This window comes from Ictidomys tridecemlineatus, chromosome 15 (assembly GCF_052094955.1).
Source record: "Ictidomys tridecemlineatus isolate mIctTri1 chromosome 15, mIctTri1.hap1, whole genome shotgun sequence".
NCBI classification, from domain to species: domain Eukaryota; kingdom Metazoa; phylum Chordata; class Mammalia; order Rodentia; family Sciuridae; genus Ictidomys; species Ictidomys tridecemlineatus.
Window position 1 is genome coordinate 5904122 of NC_135491.1, and position 23284 is coordinate 5927405.

At 57.6% G+C, this 23284-nt stretch overlaps 1 protein-coding gene and 1 long non-coding RNA gene across 3 annotated transcripts in view; one reads left to right on the top strand and one right to left on the bottom strand.

The window, feature by feature from the left end:
- Nucleotides 1-276: 276 nt before the first annotated feature.
- Nucleotides 277-6269, bottom strand: LOC120888157 (uncharacterized). The gene is made up of 2 exons (XR_013430620.1): nt 6156-6269; nt 277-765 (listed from the first exon to the last, which is right to left on the bottom strand). It is a non-coding gene; the product is annotated as an uncharacterized LOC120888157 (long non-coding RNA).
- A 203-nt stretch (nt 6270-6472) lies between these two features.
- The window catches only part of Lrrc4b (leucine rich repeat containing 4B), a 33181-nt gene continuing 16369 nt past the window's right edge, over nt 6473-23284 (top strand). The window contains exons 1-2 of one of the 2 annotated variants that reach the window (XM_078031549.1): nt 6473-6630; nt 20018-20349. In XM_078031549.1, coding sequence (XP_077887675.1) covers nt 20053-20349 — 297 coding nt within the window. In that variant the 5' untranslated portion in view covers nt 6473-6630; nt 20018-20052. Of the gene's footprint in view, nt 6631-17430; nt 18056-20017; nt 20350-23284 lie in introns of those variants that run through there. The other variant, XM_078031548.1, reaches the window with a different exon arrangement.

The following is a 23284-nucleotide window of genomic DNA, read 5'->3' on the forward strand; positions in this document are numbered from 1 at the left end:
GGCACTGGGTTCGATCCTCAGCATCACACAAAAATAAATAAAACAAAATAAAGATATTTAAAAATATATTTTTTAAAATATTTATTTTTTTAGTTCTTGGCAGACACAACATCTTTTTTTGTATGTGGTGCTGAGGGTGGAACCCTGGCCACACGCATGCCAGGCGAGCACGCTACCGCTTGAGCCACATCCCCAGCCCCTTTAAAAATATTTTTAAAAATTCAAGAAAAGTTCATAATTGCAGGCAGCTGCTGAAAGAATGACCGGACAAGACTCCACGGAGAAATACCCGTTTATTGAGGAACAGCTTTACATATTTATAGAGCCGGGGCGGTTCAACAGAGCAGGGTATTGGCTCTGTGTGCTTTCTGATTGGTGGGTAAGGATCATGAGGGTCAGCAGGGCTCACCATTGGGCGGCCCTTCCCGCAGCTGACTCCGGGCATGAGGAAGTTAGTACTGGAAGAGAAGCACGGTGGGCGCCATCTTTGGAGCCAGGGCGACTCCCAACAGCTGCTATCTGCTTAGTCTCTCTTAATAAGTAGCCATTCCAAACTTTTTTTCTTGCTCTTGATTCTTTTTGAAAAGACTAGGCTGGTGGTTGTTCTTCAAGGATGTCCCGCCTTCTGGTTTCCTGGTTGTTCTTCATAGTGTCTTTTAACTTGTTCCTCTATCCTATTTCCTGTAAGATGAAAATTAGCTTTGGTGCAGAGATGTTCTTAATTCACAGTGCCTTTGATGTCCTGGTAATTTCTTCATAGTGTCCCTAAGCAAAAAAAAACAAAAAACTAAATGGTTCCAACTTATCAGGCAGGGGGATCCTTACAAATTAAGATACAGTCGCATCCTACAACAGCACCAGTTGAAAAAGTAATGCATATAAGTTGAAAGAAAAATATTTTATTTCATTCTTACGTGATACTGATTTCTTACTAATGGTGTCTGCACATGTGGGTGACCTTCAAGCTTCAGAATCAGATCAGACATCACCATGCTCATTTCCCGTTCCACAAACAGGAAGTGCCTGCTTTTTAATCACAGAACTGCCAGAAGCCTCAGCTGCACAAAAATAATATCATCCCAGAAATGTCGCAAAACCAAATGTTGAAATTGTGACTACCCTGAGGTAGTAGGTCACGAGGGGTGGGATAGGTAGCAGGCCTCATGACTCTATTGAAAACATTAAATACCTCGTGACCTGTAAAGCACTGGAGCCAGCAAGTACCACCTTTCTAAACTGTTCTCAACTGTTTGTGCCTACTCCAGTGTTCAGTAAAAGCTCTAACACTCCCATCCCAGCACTGCTGGACTCACCGCTGGCTCTGCTAGAATTCCCTGTGATGCCTTGGCACACAGATGAGGGACTATGGGTCTTGATGCTTAATCCTAATGAAACATTATTGGCAAGAAGATTTTGCAAGTGATGCTGTGTGCCTTATATTGCATCACATCAGAAGGCACATGATGGTGAGTTGGCCCGTTGTTCTGAGGCCAAGTTTCAACACTTGAAGTGACATCCTTCCATTAAAGTATATTTTTTCCCTTATAACTTGGGCTCAATCTATAGGGCAAGACCAGGAGAATAACCTGGTGATTCTTGCAGGAATGAATTGGGGAGTTCCAACTGGTGTAAATCTGTCACTCTATCTATATGGGGTGCACATATAACATACATACACACACTTGTTACACACACGTTACCATTCATTATAGTCATCCCCCAGCCCTTTTTTGGTACCAGGGATTGAACTCAGGGGCACTCGATCACTGAGCCACATCCTCGGCCCCATTTTGTATTTTATTTAGAGACAGGGTCTCACTGAGTTGCTTAGCACCTCACCATGGCTGAGGCTGGCTTTGAACTCGCGATCTGCCTGTCTCAGCCTCCTGAACCTTGGAATTACAGGCATGTGCCACTGCATTCAGCTTAGTCATTCTTTTTGATTCTCATATTGTCCCAACTTTTGCCAGCAGGAGCCTCTTCAACCTGGCTCCTGCATTCTTTTGATGTGACTCTATTTATTTTGGAGCGCTTCTTTGCCTTTTTGGCACAAAAGTTGTCCCATGAATACTTTGTACTAGCCCCACTCTAAACCTGCAAGCAGCCACTTTTATGAGCCTGTCTCACTGTTGTGGGAATAACATCTGGAAGCCAAGAACAGGGCAGTACACGTGCTCACATCAGCCCTGCTTTCAACCTCTGAGGAGAGCAGATGGTTTGAGCCCATCCCACCTACTAGGTAGTTCCTATGCCTGCCAGGGCTCTACTGACTGTTGCAGTTGCCCACTGCTGTGTAACACGTCACCCCACCTTCAGGAAATAGTCTGCAATACTGACTCAATGATGGTCTTGTGGGATGCAGGCTATAAAAACAAAGCCTACAACTCGGTCAGCTGTCACCCATGTCTCTTAATGGTTGGGGTTAGGGTTTGGATTAGAGGATTGTCTTAGTTTGTTCAGGCTACTATAATAAAACTGTTTTTCGTTTGTTTGTTTTTTAATAAACAATGGAAATTTCTTTCTCACAGTCTGGAAGCTGGAAGACCAAGATCAAAGCACAGAGATTCGGCCTCTGGTGAGTATCTATTCCTGAAAGGTGGTGCCTTTTTGCTGTGTGCTCACTTGGCAGAAGGCACCAGCTAACAGCACTATAAAGTCAGTAACCCCATGCATGAGAGCTCTTACCTGTGACTTCTCACCTGTGAAGTCCCCTCCTTTCAATACTATTGCATTGGTGATTAAATTTCAACATGTGATTTTGAGGGGGACACATGCAGACCACACAGAATAAAGGTCAGAACTGGGGGTAAGGACTAGGCCTTGCTTAGTGACTGCAGTGTCACCCACCTTTCTAAAATTTTGTGCCTTCAGTGATAATCTTGTTAACTTCCTAGCTAAGATGAAGGTGTGTAGTAGCTGTGCAGAGTAAGTGTATCGAACATAATAGATGAGTACCACATGGGTGGTGATTCTGCTGGCCATTGTTCCCATGAGTCCCCAGAGATTTTTTTCTGAGCAAACTGAACTACATTAAGGGAAAAGTTCATTTATTTTCCCAATTTGTTTATTTTTAAATTTTGGTACCTCTGAGCTGTATCTCCAGCCTTTTTATTTTTTATTTGTTTTTTTAATGCTGGCCTCAAACTTGTGATTCTCCTGCATCAGCCTCTGGAGTCACTGGTATTACACTATACCTGAACTCCATTTTCCCAAATTTTATTTATCACAGTTATAATAACTATAGATCACCCTGGTTAGGGTTCAGCAAGCAGTGAGTATGCTGAGTGGATTTTTTTTATAGCCTTAAGCAAAGAAACCCCATCCCAAAGTAAATGTGCAATTTCCAGGTGTTTTTTTTTTAAAATAGTGAGAACATCTTCGAGCCTTTGTTACTGTGGAGGGACACTGCTTCTATCTCCTATCTAATGTGATTTGTGGTACATCACAGGCTCCAACCCATGTTGAAAAATGGGATCTGGTTCAGGTCACCCAGCACGGTGGCACCAGCTGAAGATTAGGGTTGGGCCTTCAGGTGAAATCAGGACACAGGATGGGCTAACCCTGGGCTCCATCCCCATCTTTCCTGCTCCCCCTGTTTGTGGGTGTTCTTCTGCCACACTTGTCTTATTTTCTGCCCTCAAAAAGACCTACTTGCAGCCATCTCAGGGCTCTGTCCGGAGTGCTGACTCCTGGGCACTCTGCACACCACCTCCTTGTCATTCAGGCCTTGGTGCAGTGCCACCTCATCCAGGTGTCTTCCCTATTATTTTTTGCATAGCTCATACACCTCTGAAGTTGTTCCTTGAGTTATCTTCTCGCCTCAAAGACAAGCTCAACAGGGGCAGGGATTTGCTGCTTCCTGTCCTTGAGCAGATTCCCCAACAGTGGCAAATTGTTCTCCTTCAGTAGAATAGACAGTCACCTTGTGAGCTAAGATTCAGACCCATGGACCACAAGGGCTCACTGGCCCACTTCCCTACTTCTCAAGAGCTCTGGCCTTTGGCCTGGGACCCTTTTGCAATGAAAGAGTTAAGACCGGACAACAGGGGCATCCAAAACCCTGCTTTGACCTGGCCCAGTGCCCACATCCTAGCAGTTGATCCATAATGTAAAGAATCCATGCCTATTTGAGAGATGCTCAACCCCACACCTGCCCAGAGCAGGTGGCAGGAAGCACCCACTGGCTGCTTGGCCATCTCTGTTCTGTCACCATTGTCATCAATGTCACCACTAATCCAGGGCCTGTGCTGGGGGAGGCCTGGGTTGCACACACACATTCCCTCATCCAGTTTTAGCGCTGCCCAGGTGCAGAAGGAACCCAGAGGCCCATAGCCCCACTTGCTGCTTTCTGGCCCTGGCCTGTTCCTCCTTTCCCTGGTTTCTCTCTTTCTGTCACCTTCGGGTCTCAGGTCCCCACCACCAGCACCATCACAACTGCTACTTAAGCACCCATAGGTGACCTCGCTTCTCCCTGGCTTGGGCTCGGGCTCGTCTGCTTGGCCCAGTTTCCTTCCAGCCTCCCAGCCGCCTTTCCCCAGAAGGCTGCACTTTGCTCCTGCTGTCTGCTGGCAGTGGGGCCACCTTCCCTCCCTGGGCTCTTGGGAGAAGGGTGAAGACGGAGGGTCAGTCTCTCTAGGATCCCAGCACTAAGAATAAGGAAGCTTCATCTTTTATTTCCTCTGTGTCTTAGGTTAGTAGCCAGGCTTTTTGGGGGAGGGAGGACAAGGAAGAGGCAAAGTTTCTGCCCTAATTGTAACATCTGGAAGATATTTAGTGTCTTGCCTAGACCCCTCTTGGCTCTCTTCTGGCTTTCTTTGCCCCTAATTCCTGATGCCCCCCCTTCCTTGGTGCCCCAGCTTCTGGTGGGAAGGGGTGCAGGGATCAGGGGGAGTAAATGAGAGAAGAAGGTGTCACCTCTGCCTTCTCCCTCCTCCCCTCTAGCTCTGAGGTGTGGCACCAGGTTCACACCTCTAAGTGTCCTGCTGCCCTGCTGTTAGCACCCAGGGAGGTGAGAGAGTGGGCAGGGGAAGCTGGAGGCCATGCCCTTGCCCCTCCAGGTGCTGCCACCTGACAGGTCTGGGCCAGGGGCCCAGCTCTTCTCCATCTCCCTTGGGGCTGCAGAGCCAAGGACTCTGGACTTCATTCCCACCCTTGCTCCTGACAGCCTCAGGGTCCAGGGCTGGAGCACCGTTCTCCATCCTCCTGCTACAGTTGGGCAAAGCGGGCACAGTAGGATTCAAGAAATGCCCTGCCCCTGCCCCTGCCCCCTGCTGTCCACTCCCCAGGCCCTCCCTCCTGTCCTGGGCCTCCACTGCTCTAGCTCCCAGCTGTCCTCCCACCCAAGGTCCTACCACCACCCCACTGGTCCTGCCTTCTACTTTCCTTCCTCTCATCTCTCTCCAGCTTGGTTCCTTCCTACCCTCTATGTCCTGCCAGCTTCCCTCTGGCTCTCTGCGACAGCACTTACCCCAGCCCCATCCTTTTTCCTCCACCTGCCCCCTGCACCCAAGCCTGCCCCCCAACCCAGTTCCCCCTGGAGCTTTGCCTCCTTCCTTTCCCCTGTCCTTCCCAGCCTCTCCCCTCTCTTCCTCTCCCTCCTTTCCTCCTCCTTCCCAGCCCTGGCCTGGTCCTGACCACTGCCCCAACCACTGCTCTCTCCTTTCCTCCCGGCCCTGCCCCCTCCCCTCTTTGACCCACTTCTACGCCACCCGCCCTCCCCCCCCTTCCATTGCCCCGTTCATCCCTCATCCCTCGGAGGTTTAGGAAGGTGATCGGGAGCCCAGGCTTCCTGGCATCCTGACTTCCTTCTCCACCTGCTTCCCTCCCTCCTTTCTCTCCATCTCTTCCGGCCTCTCTCCTCTTCTCTTTCTTTCTCTCCCTCTTCTCTCCCCTTCTCCCTCCTCCTCTCTTTCCTCCACCTCCTCTCTCCCTTCTCTCCTTCCTTCTCCACCCCCCTCCCCTTCCTGCCCCTCGTCCTGCACCCCTCTCTCCCCTTCTCCCAGTCCTCCTCCTCTCCCTCGCCGTCCTCTCCCTCCCCCTCCCCCTTCCTTCCCCTCTTCCCTCTCCCTCCCTCCTCTCTGCCCTCCCTCCTCTCCCCCTCCTCTCGTTCCCGGGCGCCTCGCTCCCTCCCTCCCGCCCGCCCTCCCGCTCCCCACCATCATCAGTATTCCGCTCCCGTCTCCGCCGCTCTCGGCTGCTCTCGGTCGCTGCCGCACCGTCCGAGGCGGGGGCCGGGGCCGGGGCCGGGGCCTGGGGGGGGTGGGTGGGGGGAGAGCGGCGCCCGCGGGCCGAGGAGGGAAGGAGGAAGGAAGGAAGGCTGCAAGGAAGGAAGCAAGGAAAGAAAGAAGGAAAGGAAGGAAGGCGAGAAGGAAGCCGCGCGGCGGGCCGGCGGGCGAGGGCACCGGCCGGGCGAGGAGGGCGGCGAGGCGGCGGAGAGGCCCGAAGCCCGCGGCAGCTGCGGAAGCCCCCTCCCCACGCAGGAGCCGGGGAGGGGGCGCGACCCCGGCCCGGCCGCAGCCCCGCCCCCCGCGCCTCCCGCAGCGGCCTCGCACCCCGATCCTGAGCCCCACTGGGGGGGTCCCCCCCACGGGCATGGCATGCTGCCTCTCGGAAGGAGCCCCTTTCCTCGCTGTGAGTAGCCTCTGAGGGGCACTGGTTGGGGACAGGGGTGGGGGCATTCTCTAATGGGGGACCGTGGTCTTAGGCCTCCTCTGGGATGGGGGGACCGCAGAGGACAGTGGGCGGGGCCTGGTGGAAGCCGAAGCTGGAGGGGAAGACTGTCGGGTGGGGGTCCTTGGGCCGCAAGTTCTGAGTTGGGGGGCCACTATTGCCCAGGGACGGCTGGGGGGTACGTCCCGCGGTCGCTGCGCACCCGGCCGTGGTGGAGGATGTCGGCTTAGGGTGGGGGTGCTCGCCGGGCGTAGGTCTGGGCCCCCCCTTTCTGGGGCAGGAGTCCGGGTCTTTCTACCCCCCCTCGTTGCCCCTCCCACCCTCCACACCGCGGCTGCTTGGGGGGGCATGCCAGTGATGGGGAGGGGGGAGAGGCGGGCACGGGGTTTCCTTGGTGACCGCGCCTGGCAGGAGCGGTTGCCGTAGCAACCAGAGAGAACCGGGGAGTTTGGGAAGTGAAAATGGGAAAGACGGAGGGGGTGACTGGGGAGTGAGACAATCCCCTCCCCAGGCTTCAGCCCTTCTCCCTCCCGGGTCACCCAACCCCTCCTAGTGGACAGTGGAGCCCCTGCCCCTCCCTCTTCCCAGGACCCCCCTTTCTTGACCCCATTCTGCCTCAGTCCTCTATCCTCCACACGTGTCTCTCTGGGACCACTGCCTCTCTCCCACCTTCCTTGGCCCTCTCCTCTTGGGGGACCTCCCCATCCCCCATTCACTGCCTTCTCCCCAGTCTCCCCATCCTCACACCTGTTCTTCTAGGCCCTTCCCCTCAAGATCCTCTCACCCCGTCTCGACCCTCTCCACCGGCCTCCTGTCCTTTGACCTCCTCCGGAGGTGATGCACCTTAGCCATCTCCTAGCCCCACCCCCTCTGCCCAAGACCCCAGCCTCCTGCCTTCTGCAGAACACCCAGCCTCTTTCTTTTCAGACCCAGCTCTTTCTGAGGCCTCCTTCTGTGAACCTCCTTCACTCAGAGACCCCTCTATGTTTGCCTCCACACCCTACAACGTCCCCCAATCCTGGGCCCCCACCACAGATCCTGGGATGCTCCCCTCTGGAACCTCCTAGTTCCTCATCTTCCAACTTCCCATCAATCCCAGGGCCCTGAGGCCCAGGCTCTGTCTAGGGTTCCTCCCAGCTTATCGCAGCCGCTTCTGTGGGCTCCTCCTCTCAGTCCAGAGGACACACCAGTCTCTCCAGGGCTCCAAACCCCCATGCCGGAGGTGCCCCAGGCCCGCCGCCCTCTGCCCTCCTCTCCCGGCCTCTCCTGGCGCTCCCACCTCTGCTCTCCCGCCTGCCCTGCGCCTACAGCCTCTACAGGCCACTTTCTCTGGGGTGGGGAATTCCCCGGGGAGAGCCCAGCTGGGGAGAGGAGAAGCCGCCTTGGGGCTGCCCCTCGCCCCCTCCGCCCCTCCCCAGCTGGGAGCTGCAGTCGGCACCTCCCTCCGCAGCGCCCCATTGCTATGCGCCTCACATCCCGAGTCCGGGCCCGCGCAGCCGCCAGACAGGAACTCCGGCTCCAGTGGCAGCTGGGAGTAGCCAGAGTAGGCTTCCCTCCTGGTCCAGGCAGCCGGCAGCATCCTCTCCCCCCTTAAAACTGCCCCCAGGACCATGGCTAGGATCTGCGCCTCCTCTTCCTGTAGCATCTCCAGTCTCCTGCATTCTTCTAATCTTCGAGTCTCAGCTTCCTCTTCCCCGTCCCACCCTCCGCCTGCTCTTTCCTGGGTCTTCTCTCATCCCAATCACCTCACTGTTGAAATGCACACGCAGAAAGGAGGAAGGGAGTGAAGGCCTAGAGGTGGGAGAGACGCTCTGGTTGGGAGCGAGAAGGGCCAGCCTCCCGCACAGACACAGACTAGGTGCATCACCATGGAATCAGACATACACAGTTACTCACTTGATTTCCAAAAGAAAGGGAGAGTCAGGGAGACACAGGAACACCACCATTCCCACACAGAGAGCAAGCAGAGCCACGGGGAGCCACAGACTCAGGGAGACTGGTGCAGACCACCATGCTGTGAGGAGCCAGAGAGCATGCCCCACCAGAGCAAGAGGGGACCCCACACCAGCCAGGGCTGTGTGAGAAAGACAGAGGTGTGTATAGGCAGATGCCCACGTGCACATGCACATAGCCATTCACAGCAGCCTGAGGCCCAGATGTGAAATCAGTGGAATCACAGAGACCCCGTGACAAATGAGACTGTGGTGGCCAGAGTTAGCCAGGCCAGAGGAGAAGGGCAGCAGTCCCAGGCCAGGAATCTTGTGCACACATTCCCTCCTACACAGACCTGAAGAAGACAAAGGCAGAGGCGTTGCACACGGACACCATCCTCTGGTGGCCTCACAGACACAAATGAGAGGCATGGAGGTGGCCCTGAAACTCTGGAGATGTGGCCTCACATGCTGTTAGTGCCTTTGCAGAACCGCACTCCGTGACCACACCTGGAGCACAGCCTGGGGGGACGCTCAGTGAGTCCCAGCGCTCACCCTAATCCCACCAGAAACAGGAGGCTTCCAGCATCTGAGGGCTCCCCAAGACCTCCCCACTGTCCTATGAGACAGTGGGAGTAAGACCTCAATATCAGAGGGCCACTGAGGAGGCTCAGCTTGGAGGCAGAGCCTGGGCTGCGCAGGCGCCAGCACTATCGGGCCCACATGGAGCAGCAGATCTGCAGGCAGGGGTGCCTCCTCCTGAGAGCCTAGACCTCTTCTAGAGCCCCCACTCCAGTTTCCTGCTAGGTCCTCTCCTCCCCATGCTGGTCACCTGGCCTGCCTGCTGCTGGCAGCCCTCCTCCACACCCATCCCTCCTTACAGCCCCAGTGCCTCCCTCCTCAGCTGGGAGACCTGCCTCCTCCCCCTCTCCCTCTCCGCTGTGGCCTTCCCACCAGCCTGTCTACCCCACTGCTTCCCCAGGAGCCTATGAACCACAGGTGCCATTTTCCCCTAGTGCTTTCAAAATACTCAATTCATGGCCAACATCTTTTTTAAAAAATAGCGAGTTCGTGTGAAGATCTAGTTTGCCAGCTTCTGTTGAGAAGTTCTTGCTCCTGGGTCCCAGGGGCTGTGCTCAGGTGCTTAGGGCCACTGTCCCTCCTCTCCTTCTACCTGCCTCATCATCCGTCTCACCTCCACATGGCTCAGAGTCAGCTGAGTTTTCACCCTGCTATTTTCTCTTCTCTCTTCCTCTCACTGGCTCTCTTTTTGCCCCATCACTCCTTCAACTCTCTTCCCCTTGCTTCCTTTGCCAGGGACTCTGTCTCCCCTCCTGTCCTCTATCCTCCTCCTCTAATAGTAAACCTCCCTCGTCTGGGCCTGTGTCCCTCATGCCAAGAGCAGGAAGAGTCCCTTATCTGGGCAGGCTGGTTCCTGAGTACCAGGTTCAGAGCACACTCTAGTTCTCCAGGGCCAGGGTCTGGTTGAAACTGCCAATCACTCTCCATGCCCTAGGGTCAGCCTTGCACGAAGCCATCACGTGGCAGCCTGTCCTCTACTGGCTGGGACAAGAGTGGGACAGACCTGTGGGACAGACCCCACATTCTGGTCTCCAGTGTGTCAGGTGGCAGACCAGGGGCAGGGCTGGGTTTCCCTATGTGATGGGGGCGAGCTGCACCTTTGGCCAGGGGCAGGAGAGAGTTGGGCCTGTCTTAGAGGACATGGGGCATGGCCCTTACAACAAGCAGCAGTTATAGGCCTGGGTCTCTGCTCCAGGAGACGGAGGGCCTCGCTTGTCCCATCTCCAGGTCAGGGTGCAGACAACAGGTTCCCCTTGGTGTCATAATAGCATTCAGGTCCGTCACCTTGGTGGGGAAGGAAGCACATCTTATTTCCTCTCTGGCAGCTGCAGGAAACGCCATCATCTCTGGGTTTAGGGATGGACCTTCCACCTTTCTCTTCCCTTCCTGGTCCCTGAGGCAGGGGTGGCTTTGCCAGACAGAGGGTGGCAGGAGAGTAAGAAGAATGGCAAGATGCCCCTTGTTGCCTGGAAACCCACTTGTGACTGTTGTCATGGCAGGCAGAGGCAGAGGGGCTGTGCAGACCTGGGAGATGGGCTGGCAAAGACCCTGCAGTCAGGGCCAGACAGGAGGCCATCGTGGGAGATGGCCGTGGGAATCTTGTGCACACAGGGCGACACACATTCCCAGAGGGCAGCTGAGTGAGAAGGGGGTGGGAGTTCTGGTATCTGGTAGTATCTGGGGTCCTAGTGGAAGGCCACACAGGAAGAGAGCAAGGTGGCTCTGAGGTCAGCACAGCAGCAACCTCAGAACCACAACCTGCCTCGACCCACAGCTGAGCTGAGACCCAGAGCTCTGTAACTATTCCAAACACTGGAACAAGACCCAAAAGCCGCACCAGCCCCAGCCCCACGGGGGAGGGAGCCCTGGGGAGGTGCAGGAGCTTCACCCTCCTTGTGCCTCGAACCCTCAGTGCAGAGCTGGAGGCAGCGATGGCAGCAGCTAACGTGTACTGACAGCTTACTGTAAGCCAGGCCCTGTGCTAAGACTCCTCCACCAATTCCTTTTGGGGACCCTGCAAGAGAGGCACAGTCACCTCCAGTGTGACAGGTGGGGGAGGGAACCTAGGCACAGAGGGGCAGGGCCCATGCCCAAGATCACACAGCTAGAAGGGGCAGAACTGAGAGTTCAAACCCAAGCACCAGCCTCTTTTACAGACGGCCTCCTACTCTGAGGCCAGTTTACACAAGAGAAATTGAGGCACAGAGGTGAGACCAATCTGGTGCATTGGGCCCACCAGGTGGAAATTAGGATTGTTAATAAGTGATAACGACATTGCTGACAGCGGTAGATGGTAGGAGGTTGGACTTTTCAAAAGACATCAATAGTTGTATAGCTCAGGGGCTCACCTCCTCTGCAGAGAGAGAGAGGACACTGCTTCTGCTAGTGGAGCATGGCCCTTCCCAACATGGCGAGTGTAGGATCTTGTTCATGAGGAAGAGCAAAGACCTCAGACGTGATTCTGTGAGTGTCTATGGGCAGCCAGGTGGTTCGGATCTGGCCAGACACGACGGATTTGTATATGAGAGGAGCGGGGAGTGTCATGGAATGGGGAAAGATTTGTTCTTCTGATCCGGGAAGAATCAATGACAACTTTGAATGTAGCTGTCATTTAAGACCCTGGGCTGTACATGTGCCCTTGAATCCCCAGGGAGCTGGGTATCATCATCATCCTCAGGCTGCAAGATGGCGAGAGGGAGGGAAGGGGATATGAGAAGTGGAGAGTCAGAGTGTAACCCAGTTTCCCACCCGGGCGCCCTTCCCACCTCCAGCCTGCCTCAGACAGCGTGAAACGCGGAGGGACTTGATGGTCATGGAATAGTTTTGTCACCTGCGTTCCCTGTGCCAGGTGTTAAGTCCCTCACCTCACAGACACTGGACCTTCCCCACTCACAGATGAGCTAAGGGGCCCTAGGGGTGATGTCTCTTTTCCAAAATTTTGTGACTAGTAATGGTGGCATTTGAGGCAGACCCAGCCTACCCTCAGTCAGACCCCTCCACAGAGCTGGGACAGGGAGGGGATGATCATTCTTCTTCCGAAAGTGGAATGTGAGTGCATGATGACCCTGAGAGACCCCCAGCGTCCCACTTCTTGTTCGTGGCCAGCATCCCTGAGCATGGCAGAACCTTGGCCTGGCTGGAGCACCTGCTCCGAATCTGCCTGTCAGCAGTTCCAGGTGATCTGGACGCACGTCGGTACTGAGCGTCCACTCCAGTTCCAGCTGCTGTCTACCCGCTGTTGCTCTCAATAGTGCTCTTTTAAAACATGAAACAGTTTTGCACAACCCTGAGAGAAACTCAGGGAAACGAGGGTTGGCTTGGATGGTGCCCCTGCAGGGTCCCCCTCACACCCCGGCCACAGCCTCAGCCGCAGACACCTTCAACACCCACCAGTGCAGGCCTGGTCCCAGTTCTCTCCCAGGTAGGTTCAGTCCGGGGTGTGGGCCACCCTTCCCCATCAGCATCCAGGGGCCTGAAAGCTCAGGCCTATCTAGTTGTGGGTGCCCCTGGATTCCAGGATAACTGGCCTGGCCACCATGTGCCCTTCTGTCAACTGGGCTGCTATGGCTCCTCCCTGTGTGTTACTGGCTGGTCTGGATGCAGACTCCGTCCACAGAGGCCAGCAGCCAGGCTCTTGATGTCACTCTCAGTGATGTTGGGTTTCTCGGGAGCTGTGATTTCCATGGCTTCTCTGAGAGTCCTAGGGCTCCTGCAAGACCCCTGGGCAGGGCCACGGGGCGGAATGGGCACTGTTTTGGGAATTCAGACCCAAGAGCTCCAAGCTGGACTGGAATCAGCCTCCCCAGGGGTTAGAACCACACTGCCTACCTGGTGGTCCCTAACACACATAACCACTGGCATTCACATCACCACACCATCACAGATCGGCCCTCAGTCACCTTTCTTCCCCACCTGCCAGACACCCCATCCTGTCTCACTGAGGACCCAGGCTGGCATGAGTCCCCATGATATGCTCCATGCAGCCAGGCGTCTCCTGTCAGGGGAGCAGAGGGAGCCAGATAGGCAGAGGGGCACCTGTGTCACCCAGCCAGGGCCTGGACAGGGAGGAGGCAGGCTAGTATCACCCACCTGCGGCTGGCATGGAGGGCTCAGTTCCTGTGAGCAAGACGGGCCTAGGGCTGCTCCAGCCTCCTCTCCATCCTGGCTTTAAGGATCTGACTCCAGGTCCTTAGAGCCTGGCTCCTCCCCTCCTTCACCCCTGTGCTTCCTGGTGTTCCGCCGTCCCATCTTTCCTTCTTTCTCTCCTCTGCCGCCCTCCCCCACCCCCGCCAGGGCCTCACCTCTCCCCTTTCCTTGACCAGGCTCCTTGCTGGCCTCCGGCTTCTCTGCTCAGAGGGGCAGCATCTGCTCTGGATGGGAAAGATCTCCCATCCAGAGCAGATGCTGCCCCTCCCTTTCACTGACCCCCACCCCAGGCCCAACGTGGTGAGGGAGGAAGGTGGCCCCAACCCCCATGGCTGCCATCTTTGTAAGTGAACTGGACTCCAAGGTGCCCACCTGTTCCTCCGCCCCCAGGCCTCTGCACTTTCCCCCTGACACACGCCCCTACACATCTCCCGCTGTCCTTCAGGTCTCAGCTTTGACATGGCCGCCTCCAGGCCCACCTCCACCCAGACAGGGGGCCACCCTCCTGCGCATTCCAGGCTTCCACCATGTGCGCCCTCTCCCGGGCCTGGACAGCTCTCCCTCTGTATCCAGATTCCCCCAAGACACAGGTGCCAGCAGAGAGCTCACTCCTTCCTTCATTCAGCAAGTGTGGACCAGGCTCCAGGCGGCCAGGCGCTGCTCCAGGCCCTGGGCAAGCAGTGGGCACTCAGACCAAGCCCCTGCCCTCGGAGCCCTTCTAGTGGCGGACAGACAACAAGGTGCTGAGTGTCAGATAAGGAAGCAACGCCAGGGGTTGAGACTCAGGCTCAGAGAAACCTCTCGGCCAGGCAGAGAACAGACCAGGAGGCGCGGGAGCCACGTGGACCCAGGAGCACCTCTGAGCAGAGTCGGTGCAGGCAGAGACCCCCAGGAGGGAATGTGGATGGCCTCGACCTCCTGCCCAAGCAAGCCACCTGCCCCCCAGCACCTGCCCCCAGGGCTGAGCGAGTCAGGAGCCTGCTGCCGGGACTGGAGCCCCCACCCTGCTTCCTCTGCAGCAGCTCCAGGGGCCAGCCCCGTCCTCAGGGCTCTTGTCTCTCAAAACTTAGGGGATGCTCCATTCTTGGGCTGCAGAGCTGCTTTTGTTTTGAAAGCATTCAGACTGACTCAGAAGGACAAGCCTGCTCTGCCCTCCCTGCCCCCTCTGCCTTAGGCCCTCCTGGCCTTCCCACATGACAGGCTTCCCAGACTTTGATGCCTCTGCACCCTCCTGGCTGCAGGCTCCACTTCCATCCCAGTCGCTCACAGTTGGAAAGTTCTTCCTTAGCTCTAACCTCCATTCCTCGTGCTATGATGGCAATTTCCTATCTTTTCTCTCACCTTCTGAACTTACCCAGAAAAATGAGTGTGCCTGACAGGAATGCTTCCTGCCTCCCTTTTCTCCTCACCCCGCCTCCCCTGGGCCCCCGAGTTTCCGATCTGCCATCTGCCTAAATCCTCTCAGGCACAGTGCCCGAGATCTCTCAGAGCTTGGGTTGGGAAGGACGCGAAGCTGGTGCTGCCTTGCACCTCCCCTCCAGCGCCCGGGGCCTCCATGCCCTGCCTCCTGGCCTTGTCCCTGTGGCTGGTCCTTGTCACTGGCCCCTCCTGTGCCTCTGCCTGTGTGTGTCCCCGCCTCTGATGTCCCACTCTTCCTCTCCTGGGCCTCTGCCCTGCATCTCAGCCTATTCTCGCACCAGAGACCTGGGCGGCTGGAGGCAGTGGTGGCTGGCCCGGATCTGGGCCTGTACCCCTGTACCCCGTCTGTGAGTGGGCACAGGCACTAGCCTCCCCAGGAGGGGAGCAGAGCCCATGGCACCCGGCAGATGCTTCCCTCACAGTGAGGGGAGTCAGGGGTGCCTGGTGTGGGGCATCAGGCACAGGTGGCCCCTGTGCGGTGACGGGCAGCTCTTGCCCGTCAGGCCTGTGGCCTGGCCTGCCCCGCCCTGCCACCACCTCCACAGGGATGATTGCTGCCTTCTCAACAAGCTTGTGGGCCTCTGGGCCCCCTGGCCTCTGATGAGGCCCACCTGGGCAGCCCCTTTCTAGCTCTGCTTGGCAAGTGGCTGGGCCTCTCTGGGCCCCGACTGCCCTATCTGGGAAAGGGGGATAGAAGCAGCCCATTGGCGCCTGGCCAGTGCCAGGAGTGTGGGGACACTACCATCTCTCGGTGGTGCTGGTTCTCGGGGAGCAGGTACCAGCTGCATGTGTGCTCAGGTGTGGCTTTGGCAGTGCTCCAAGCAGTGGTCAGTGCTGCCCCTCTGCGTGGGCCTCGGGGCTCTGCACACAGCCGCACAAAGCACAGCTCACACTCGCTTTCTCTGGGTTTGGGGCAGAGTTTCAGCTTTCCCCCAGGCCTGGGCGTTTAGTAGGATGCACAGAACTGTGCTGGGGACCTGGGACAGCATGTGGGACCCGGCCAGCCAGCTGGGCAGCACCACAGCCAGGAGGGAAGCCAGGGACAAGCTGAAGGCTGTGCGTGGGAAGTGCCCCTCTGCCGAGCAGGCCACCTGGGGTGGGAAGGGACATTGGGGTTAGGGGACATCAGGGCTGGTGGGCCTGGGGTGTACAGCTCCAGGAATGTGTCCAGTTGTCCAGGCCTGGACATGGCCAGCCAGTGTCCCTGCCTGAGTGTGGGAGGGCATGTGGGGTCACTGGGGAGACTGGGACAACAGCACTGGTGGCATGTTCATCCACCCCTTCACTCGTGTTGGCTGAGCCCGTCATAGGTCCTGGAACAAAGCAGATCCCACCCCAGGTTCCATTCAAGTGCATGGGAGTACAAGAGGTCAGATGGCAGCAAGCCTCATGCAGAAAAGTAATACAGGCTTCTGACAGTTCAGGTGCCATCTGATGTAGGAAAGCCTGGCCATGAGGGCCTCACTGACAAGGGACTGAGGAGGCAGGGAGAGCCCTGTGGACTGCTGGGAGCAGTGTTGAGGCAGAGGGAAGAACAAGTGCAAAGGCCCTGCGGCCAGTGTGCACAGCCTGTCCAGGAAATAGTTAAGAGGCCAGAATGGCTCTAGTCAGTGAGTGAGCGGGGACAAAGCAGGAGTTGGGGCGGAGGAGCAGTCTGTAGACCATGGAAAAGCCCTTGTCCTTACTGTGCATGAGCTGGGGGCCACGGAGGGTACAGAGCAGAGAGGGGCAGGACCCGACTTGGATGATGACAGTACCCCTCTGGCTGCCTTTGGGGCCCAGACAAGGAGGGGCACAAGTAGGAGTGGGCATCTGGGTCCAGGCTGGGAGCTGGCCTGGGGGTGGGGCTGAGAAGTGGTGGACTCTGCCAGGAGGTAGAGCCTTTATCCAGCATTGGCTCTTCTACCCTCCGGCTGCCCAGGAGGTGGTACTTTTATCATCCCTCCAGAACACAGGAAACTGTAGCTCAGAAAAATGAAGTCATTGCCCTGAGGCCACACAGCAAATAAGCAGCAGCTTCAGGACTCAAACCCAGGCCCGGCCTCAGCCAGCGGCTCTGCCGCTGCCGTCACCTCCTCAGCCCAGGGAGAGCGGCCTGCCCCGGCATCTCCACCAATGTCTGGCACATAGTAGGGGCTTTGGGAATAGTTTTGGATGGTGATGGATAAATCAAGTGAATGGACTTGGCTGCCCTGCCCGTCTGCAGAAGGGTATCCGCAGGCAGGTGTCAGTCTGTGGCTGAGGTCCAGGGTGGGGGCAGTTGAAGAGGGGCTGGCCCCCCTTGGCGGTGGTGACGCGGGCCCAGGTTCACTGGCCTATCAGGACGGGGGTTGGAGTAAATGGCATGTGGTGTGCTTCGGGGCCTGGGGAGTTCCGGGTACTGAGCTGGGTCAGGGACAGGGTGGTGCCCAAGCGGCAGGGGATCAGCGCGGCCCAGCCCAGCTTTGCCGCCATGAGGCCGTCTGAGTGCCACGAGGCTCCTCGGCTTGGCACAGTCCGAGCCCCCTCCCCTGGCAGCCCAGCCGTCAACCTTCCTCCCCCGCTTCCCGACCTTCCCGGCTGCCCAGAACCAATGGGTTAATTAGATAACGGAGCCTTTGATTAGCGGGGGAGGGGGAGGCCTCCTGGCAGCAGGGAGGGGGTGAGGAGGAGGAGGCCCTCCCCGAGCAGAGGCGAGGAGGAAGGAGGGAGGGGGCGGAGAGGAGGGACGAGGCACAGCTTGGCTCTGCACTGCCGTGTGACTAGAAATTGTAATCACGGAGAAAGAGGGAGAGACAGCCGGGAGAGAGACCAAGACAGACAGACGGACAGACCTCACTGAGCCTGGCTCCTGCTAGGAGAGGGCACTGGGGTGCAGCCAGAGCCAGGGATAGATGGAGGAGAAAGAGAGGGGGCCCCGGCGGTCCCAGGGGGGCCGAGACAGTGCCGGGGTAGCCTGAGGAGGGGGCCAGAGCCGGGTGGGGACCGAGCCGGGCAGGGAGCGGAGCCGAGCTGGGTCTGCGGGTGCAGAGGAAGGAGGCTGCGGTGGGGAGAGGAGCCGAGGCAGGAGCCAGGTGGAAGGAGACCAGGCTGTGAGCGGGGACGGGGCAGAGGACTGCTGCAGTGGCCAGGGAGAGCCCTCCCCAGGGGCGGGAAGGGCGACAGGCGGGGGGGGGGGGGGCGCGGGGAGACCCAAGAAGCCCCTGCGCCCCCCCCAGCAGCACCTCACAGGGAGCCCTGGAGAGCTGGGGAGGCAGCGCCCGGCCGCTGGAGGCATGTGCAGGGGGGCCTGGGGCACAGAGAGGCCCAGCAGAAGCCAAGCCACCAGGGTGAGTGTCCCTCAGTCAGTGTTGGGGGGAGGGAGGCAAGGACAGAGATGGCGGAGGGCGAAGCAGAGGAGGGGAGGGAGGCTGAGCCTCTGCAGAAGCTGCCTTGGGGGGGATGCGGGCTGGCAGCGGGAGAGACGGGGACAGATGCGGAGGTAGATGCGAGGCAGCGGCAGGCCCAGAGGACCTGGCGGGTGCCGTGGGCTCCCACGGGCCCTGGGGGGCCCTCAGCCTCAAACCCTGGCCCTACTGCACCATGCCAGCCCCTTGGTGAGGAGGGTGTGGGTTGGGTCATTACCAGATCTTGGAAGGTGGGAACAATGGACCCAGGACAGGGAGCATGGGCCTCCCTGGTCACCTGCAGGAAACAAAGACCCTGCGCTCTCACACAGACATGCTGGCTCAGACACACACACACACACACACACACACACACACACACACACACACACACGCACACAGTCGGGATAGGGTGGCCACGGGCACAGCCACCTCTCCCTTGGGCTCTCTGCCTTGTCCAGCTCCTGCCTTCTCACGTGCACACACAGGCATTGTTATCCAGGGTAAATGGTTTTGGACGCTGCAGAAGGAGGCGTGGATGTGCTCCTGTGTGTGTGTGTGTGTGTGTGTGTGTGTGTGTGTGTGTGTGCCCGTGCCTGCACCTGTGTATGCTGGGTGGCCCTGCGTCCCTAGATCTGAGGGTCCGCCTCTGAGGGCGTGCCCTGTCGTTGCCGTGTGAGTGGGTGGTGTTGTGGTGGCCTGCACCCGGCTCTGGTGGCTCTCAGGGGCTGTGTAGGGGCAGCTGGCTGCGTGGCTGCATTCGTATGTATCCAGAGACACTGAGTTGGAAGCCAGAGGGCAAGTCCCAGGGCTTCTGCACTGGCCACGTCCATTCCCCTCCCAGTGACTTGGTCCTGTCTGTAAACTTGGCATCTGGACAGCTTCCTCCTGCCGATATTATGAGGCTGAGGGAACAGGGAGCAGTTTGGTGCATGGGCAGGCTGGCCCCTGCTTGGCGCGATTACAGCTATTCCTGTCATCTTTGTTATTGTCCTGTGAGCCCCTCCCCCATGGTCTTATGGAGATGAGGGGAGGGCGGATTGAGGAGGTATAGCAGGACTTCTCAGAGACCCAGCTCCCCTCCTGAAACTCAGGCGCAGAGTCCCCAGGTGGCTGTCCCCATGCCCACCGCTCCCAGCACTGTCCTGCGGCAGCTGCTGGCACAGGTCCCACAGACGCTCGCCTCAGCCTGGAGCACCTGCAATCTCAGGGCACAGGTGGGCTGCAGGGGCCTCGGGCTGTGCTGCCACCCCAGGCCCCACTGGAGCCTCCAGCCACCTCTCTCCAGCCCTCAGCCCTCACTTGTCCCCCCAGTCAGCGCGGTGGACACCTTCCCTCTCCCTCCAGTTCTGATCTCACCCAGGCCCCTGAGCTGCTGTGGGGTCAGGACCTGGGCAGGAGAGAGCCACCCAGGGATGGGGTGGAGGTGTATGGGGGCGGCCACGTGGTTGCGAGGATGCTTACATTCCTGCAAGGGGAGGTGAAGGGACAGAGAGAGAGGCCAGGACACACTGCCCAGGGGCCTGGCAGGTACCGTGCTGGGAGCCAGGTCCTAACCCACACTGCGGTTGGACCTCTCTCCACCTCTGCCCCAGGGTTGGGGTCTTTTCCATCTCTACCTATGCAGTGACCTTTCTAAAACTTTCTGTTTTCCATTTACTGGCTGAGTAACCCTGGGTAAGCCCCTCCTCTCTCCCAGCCTCAGTTTTCCCTTCCTCAGAATGGGTGGAAAGCCTCCCCACATGGAAAGGAGGATGGTGCAGCTGCGGCCTGCCTCCAGCCTCTCTCCCGCCGCCTCTTTGTGCGGAGCCCTGGGAAGGGAGGTAGTGATGGAGCTGCCTGGGCGGTGGTGAGACCCAGGCCACCCTGTCCCTGACCGAATCTCTCCTGTCTTCCCTCTCGCAGCCCCCCAGCGGCCGCGCGGAGCATGAGCATTGAGGATGGCGTGTGCCCGCGGCTCCCAGTGCCCCCCGCTGCCGCCCGGTAGGATGTCCTGGCCCCACGGGGCACTGCTCTTCCTCTGGCTCTTCTCCCCACCCCTGGGGGCCGGCGGGGGCGGCGTGGCCATCACATCCGCTGCTGGAGGGGGCTCCCCACCGGCCACCTCCTGCCCCGCGGCCTGCTCCTGCAGCAACCAGGCCAGCAGGGTGATCTGCACGCGGAGAGAGCTGGCTGAGGTCCCGGCCAGCATCCCCGTCAACACGCGCTACCTGAACCTGCAGGAGAACGGCATCCAGGTGAGCCCGGCGGCCGCCGTCAGGCTGGGCGGTCGGGGAGGAGGCGCAGGTGATGCTGGGGGAGGCGCAGGTGGCCACAGCCCCTCTTCTCTCTGGTCAGTCTCGGCTTCCCTCACATCCTGGAGTCCCCACGCCCACCTCTGTGCCTGCGTGAGATGTCGTTTGCGTCCCATTTACTAGAGCTGGCTGGGGGTGGGGCCAAGGCCAGGTGGGTTTTCCTGGGGCTGTGCCTGCGGCACAAGATAGGACACCGAGCCCTGGGCCTGGCTCACCCGGGTGGAGTTGGGGCCAGGCGGCCTGAGGCGCAGCCCCAGTTTCTTCCTCCAGAAAGAGAGGAGAGAGCCCCTGCCCTGGGGGCCACATACTTGTCAAAGATTTACAGTTGGTTCTGGCGCCTCGCCAGCAGTCCTGGATGTAAGTTCTTCCCTCTTGTCATTTGGGGTGCAGTGCAAGGCTCCGAACCCACCCCCTGGAGTTGGTGTGCAAACTGGAGAACCCGCGCTGTTGGGCACGTGGTTGGCGTCGGAATTAGGCTGTTGCCATTCGATTAATTATGATTCTGATTAAGATAAGCCATAAACGGTGCCGGGGGCGCAGAGCAGTGCTGTCGTGAGACGGGGTTTCTCAGCCTAATCGCGCGTGGGTCCGGGTCATCCTTTATTGTGAGGTGGGGGAGGGGCTGTCCTGTGCACTGTAGGGTGTTCATCCCCGGCCACTAGATGCCAGTAGCACCCTGACCTCAGATCCAGAAATTCTCCAGCCCTTGCCAGGTATTTCCACCCCTCACTGGGAACCACTGTGTTAAGGGCATTTGATCAGTCTCCTGCCCCCACACAGGCCTCCCTAATCCAACTCAGCTAATAAATTGGGGGAGAAGAAGGTTCCCATGCTGAAGGGATCAGCAGCCCCCATCTGACTGTCTGGGAGAGCCAGGCTGAGGGACAAGAGGAGACAGTCCTTCCTGGTGGTTGTGGTGCAGAACCAGGGTCCAGAAACCTGAGACCCATCACCAGCCCTGCTCCTGAGGAATTCTTTCAGGACAGGTGACCTCATCAGCCACCTCCTGGAGCAGGTCATGGGTTACAGGTTAGAGTCACCCCTTCTGCTGATCTTGTGAACCCACCCCATCCCGCCAGCACAGCCTCAGCTGAGCAGTCATGTCTCCTTCACGGGACCGAAGTCTGCACCAGGCACCTGCCTTGTCCCCTGTCCTGTGTGTCCCCTTCATTTCTTCCTGTGACAGTCAACAGATACCACAGCACCGACTGCCAAGCGTGGTCTAAGCGATGACCCACACAGGCCAAGCCCGGCTCCTCCCTGGCATCTCACACTGTAGAGGGGAAGAGAGAATAAGCAAATGGTCGGCGCCCTAGAGTAGCCGAAGCAGACCTGGGGGCCATGGGGCCAGCTGAGCCTGAGACTTCAATGGCAGCCAAGGCCACAGTGGGTCCCTTTGGAAGAACCTGCCCTGGATTTCCTTTGGAGAGTCCAGGGGCAGCTCAGTCCCACAAACACCTGCTGAGTGCCACTCATGAACACAAGTTTATTCACGCATAAGTCACGCACAGGTCTGCTGCGTCCAGGCACATCGTAAAGCAGCCACGGAGGTAGCTGTGGTTAGAGGATGAGAACAGGAATAGCAACCGCACACCTTCATCTCTATTCCGGGTTCTCACACCTGACTCCAGACCATGAGCAAGTGCTGGTGAGTGGTCAGCAGACTGGGCCTCCCCCAGAGGACACTTTCCAGACAGCAGCAGGGGCGTGCTATCTCCAGAGCAGGATAATTACAAAGTATTATTTTTTCCAAATGGAAAAATGAAAAGAAAAAATCACTGCAGTCCCACCACCTAGCTATAAATAACTTCTGCTTACACTTTGGCTTAATACCTTTCTGGCTCTTTCCTGTGCATCTGTAAATGTATTTTTAATTATTTATTAATTTAGAAAAATTAGAAAATACACCTAAATAAAGAAAAACACAGACAAAAGCCAGTGGCACTGCACAGGCAGGCAAGTGCCACTCTGGGAGTCCCATGAGCAGCCTCAGCAGGTCACCATGGGACTATTTGCTTTTTTTTTTTTTTAAGAAAAAAATTGAGCTGGGCGCAGTGTTGCACACCTGTATTCTCAGCGACTCCGAAAGCACCCTGACCTCAGGTCCAGAAATTCTCCAGCCGTTGCCAGGCATTCCCACCCCTGGCTGGGAACCACTGTGTTAAGGGCATCTGGTCAGTCTCCTGCCCCCACACAGGCTGGCCTGGGTGCATTAGGGAGACCCTGTCTCAAAACAAAAAGGTCTGGGGATGCAGTTTAGTGACAGAGTGCTTCCCTAACATGTGAAGCCCTGGGTTAGAACCCCAGAACCAGGAAAAAAAAAGAAAAAGAAGGAAAGAAAAGAAAAATGGAATCACTATTTCTGAAACTGGCTTTTGGCACTTAGTAGCATTACCAAGAGTATCTTTCTCTGTGGCACTAAATATTCTCTGGTGTCATTTTAAATGACTGTATCGTATTCCAGTGCATGGGCGTCCTGTCGTTAAAGAGAGACTCGCTAAATGACAGGATACACAAGCACTAGAACACGATAGCCATTGATAACCGTCCCAGGGAGGAACCAGGGAGCGGTGCCAGGCCCTTCGTAGCTCCAGGCTGCAGCCGACCTGAGCTACGCTGCAGTCAGAGGCCCTGCTCTAGGCTCTGGCCCTCTGGCTTCTGCCCTTGGGATAAATTCTTAGAAGTAGACTTGCTGGGTCAGAGGGAAGATCAGAGAAGGGCTACCCCTGAGTCCTGCGTCTTACTCATCTGCACGTCCACCCCCTCATACCCAGCCGGCACCAGAGCCTCTGAAGAGACAGGCTGAATCCCAGAGACTCCAGAGCCTCCCATGTTGCCTGGTTACCTGGCTGTCACCTGGTTCCTCAACTGCACCATC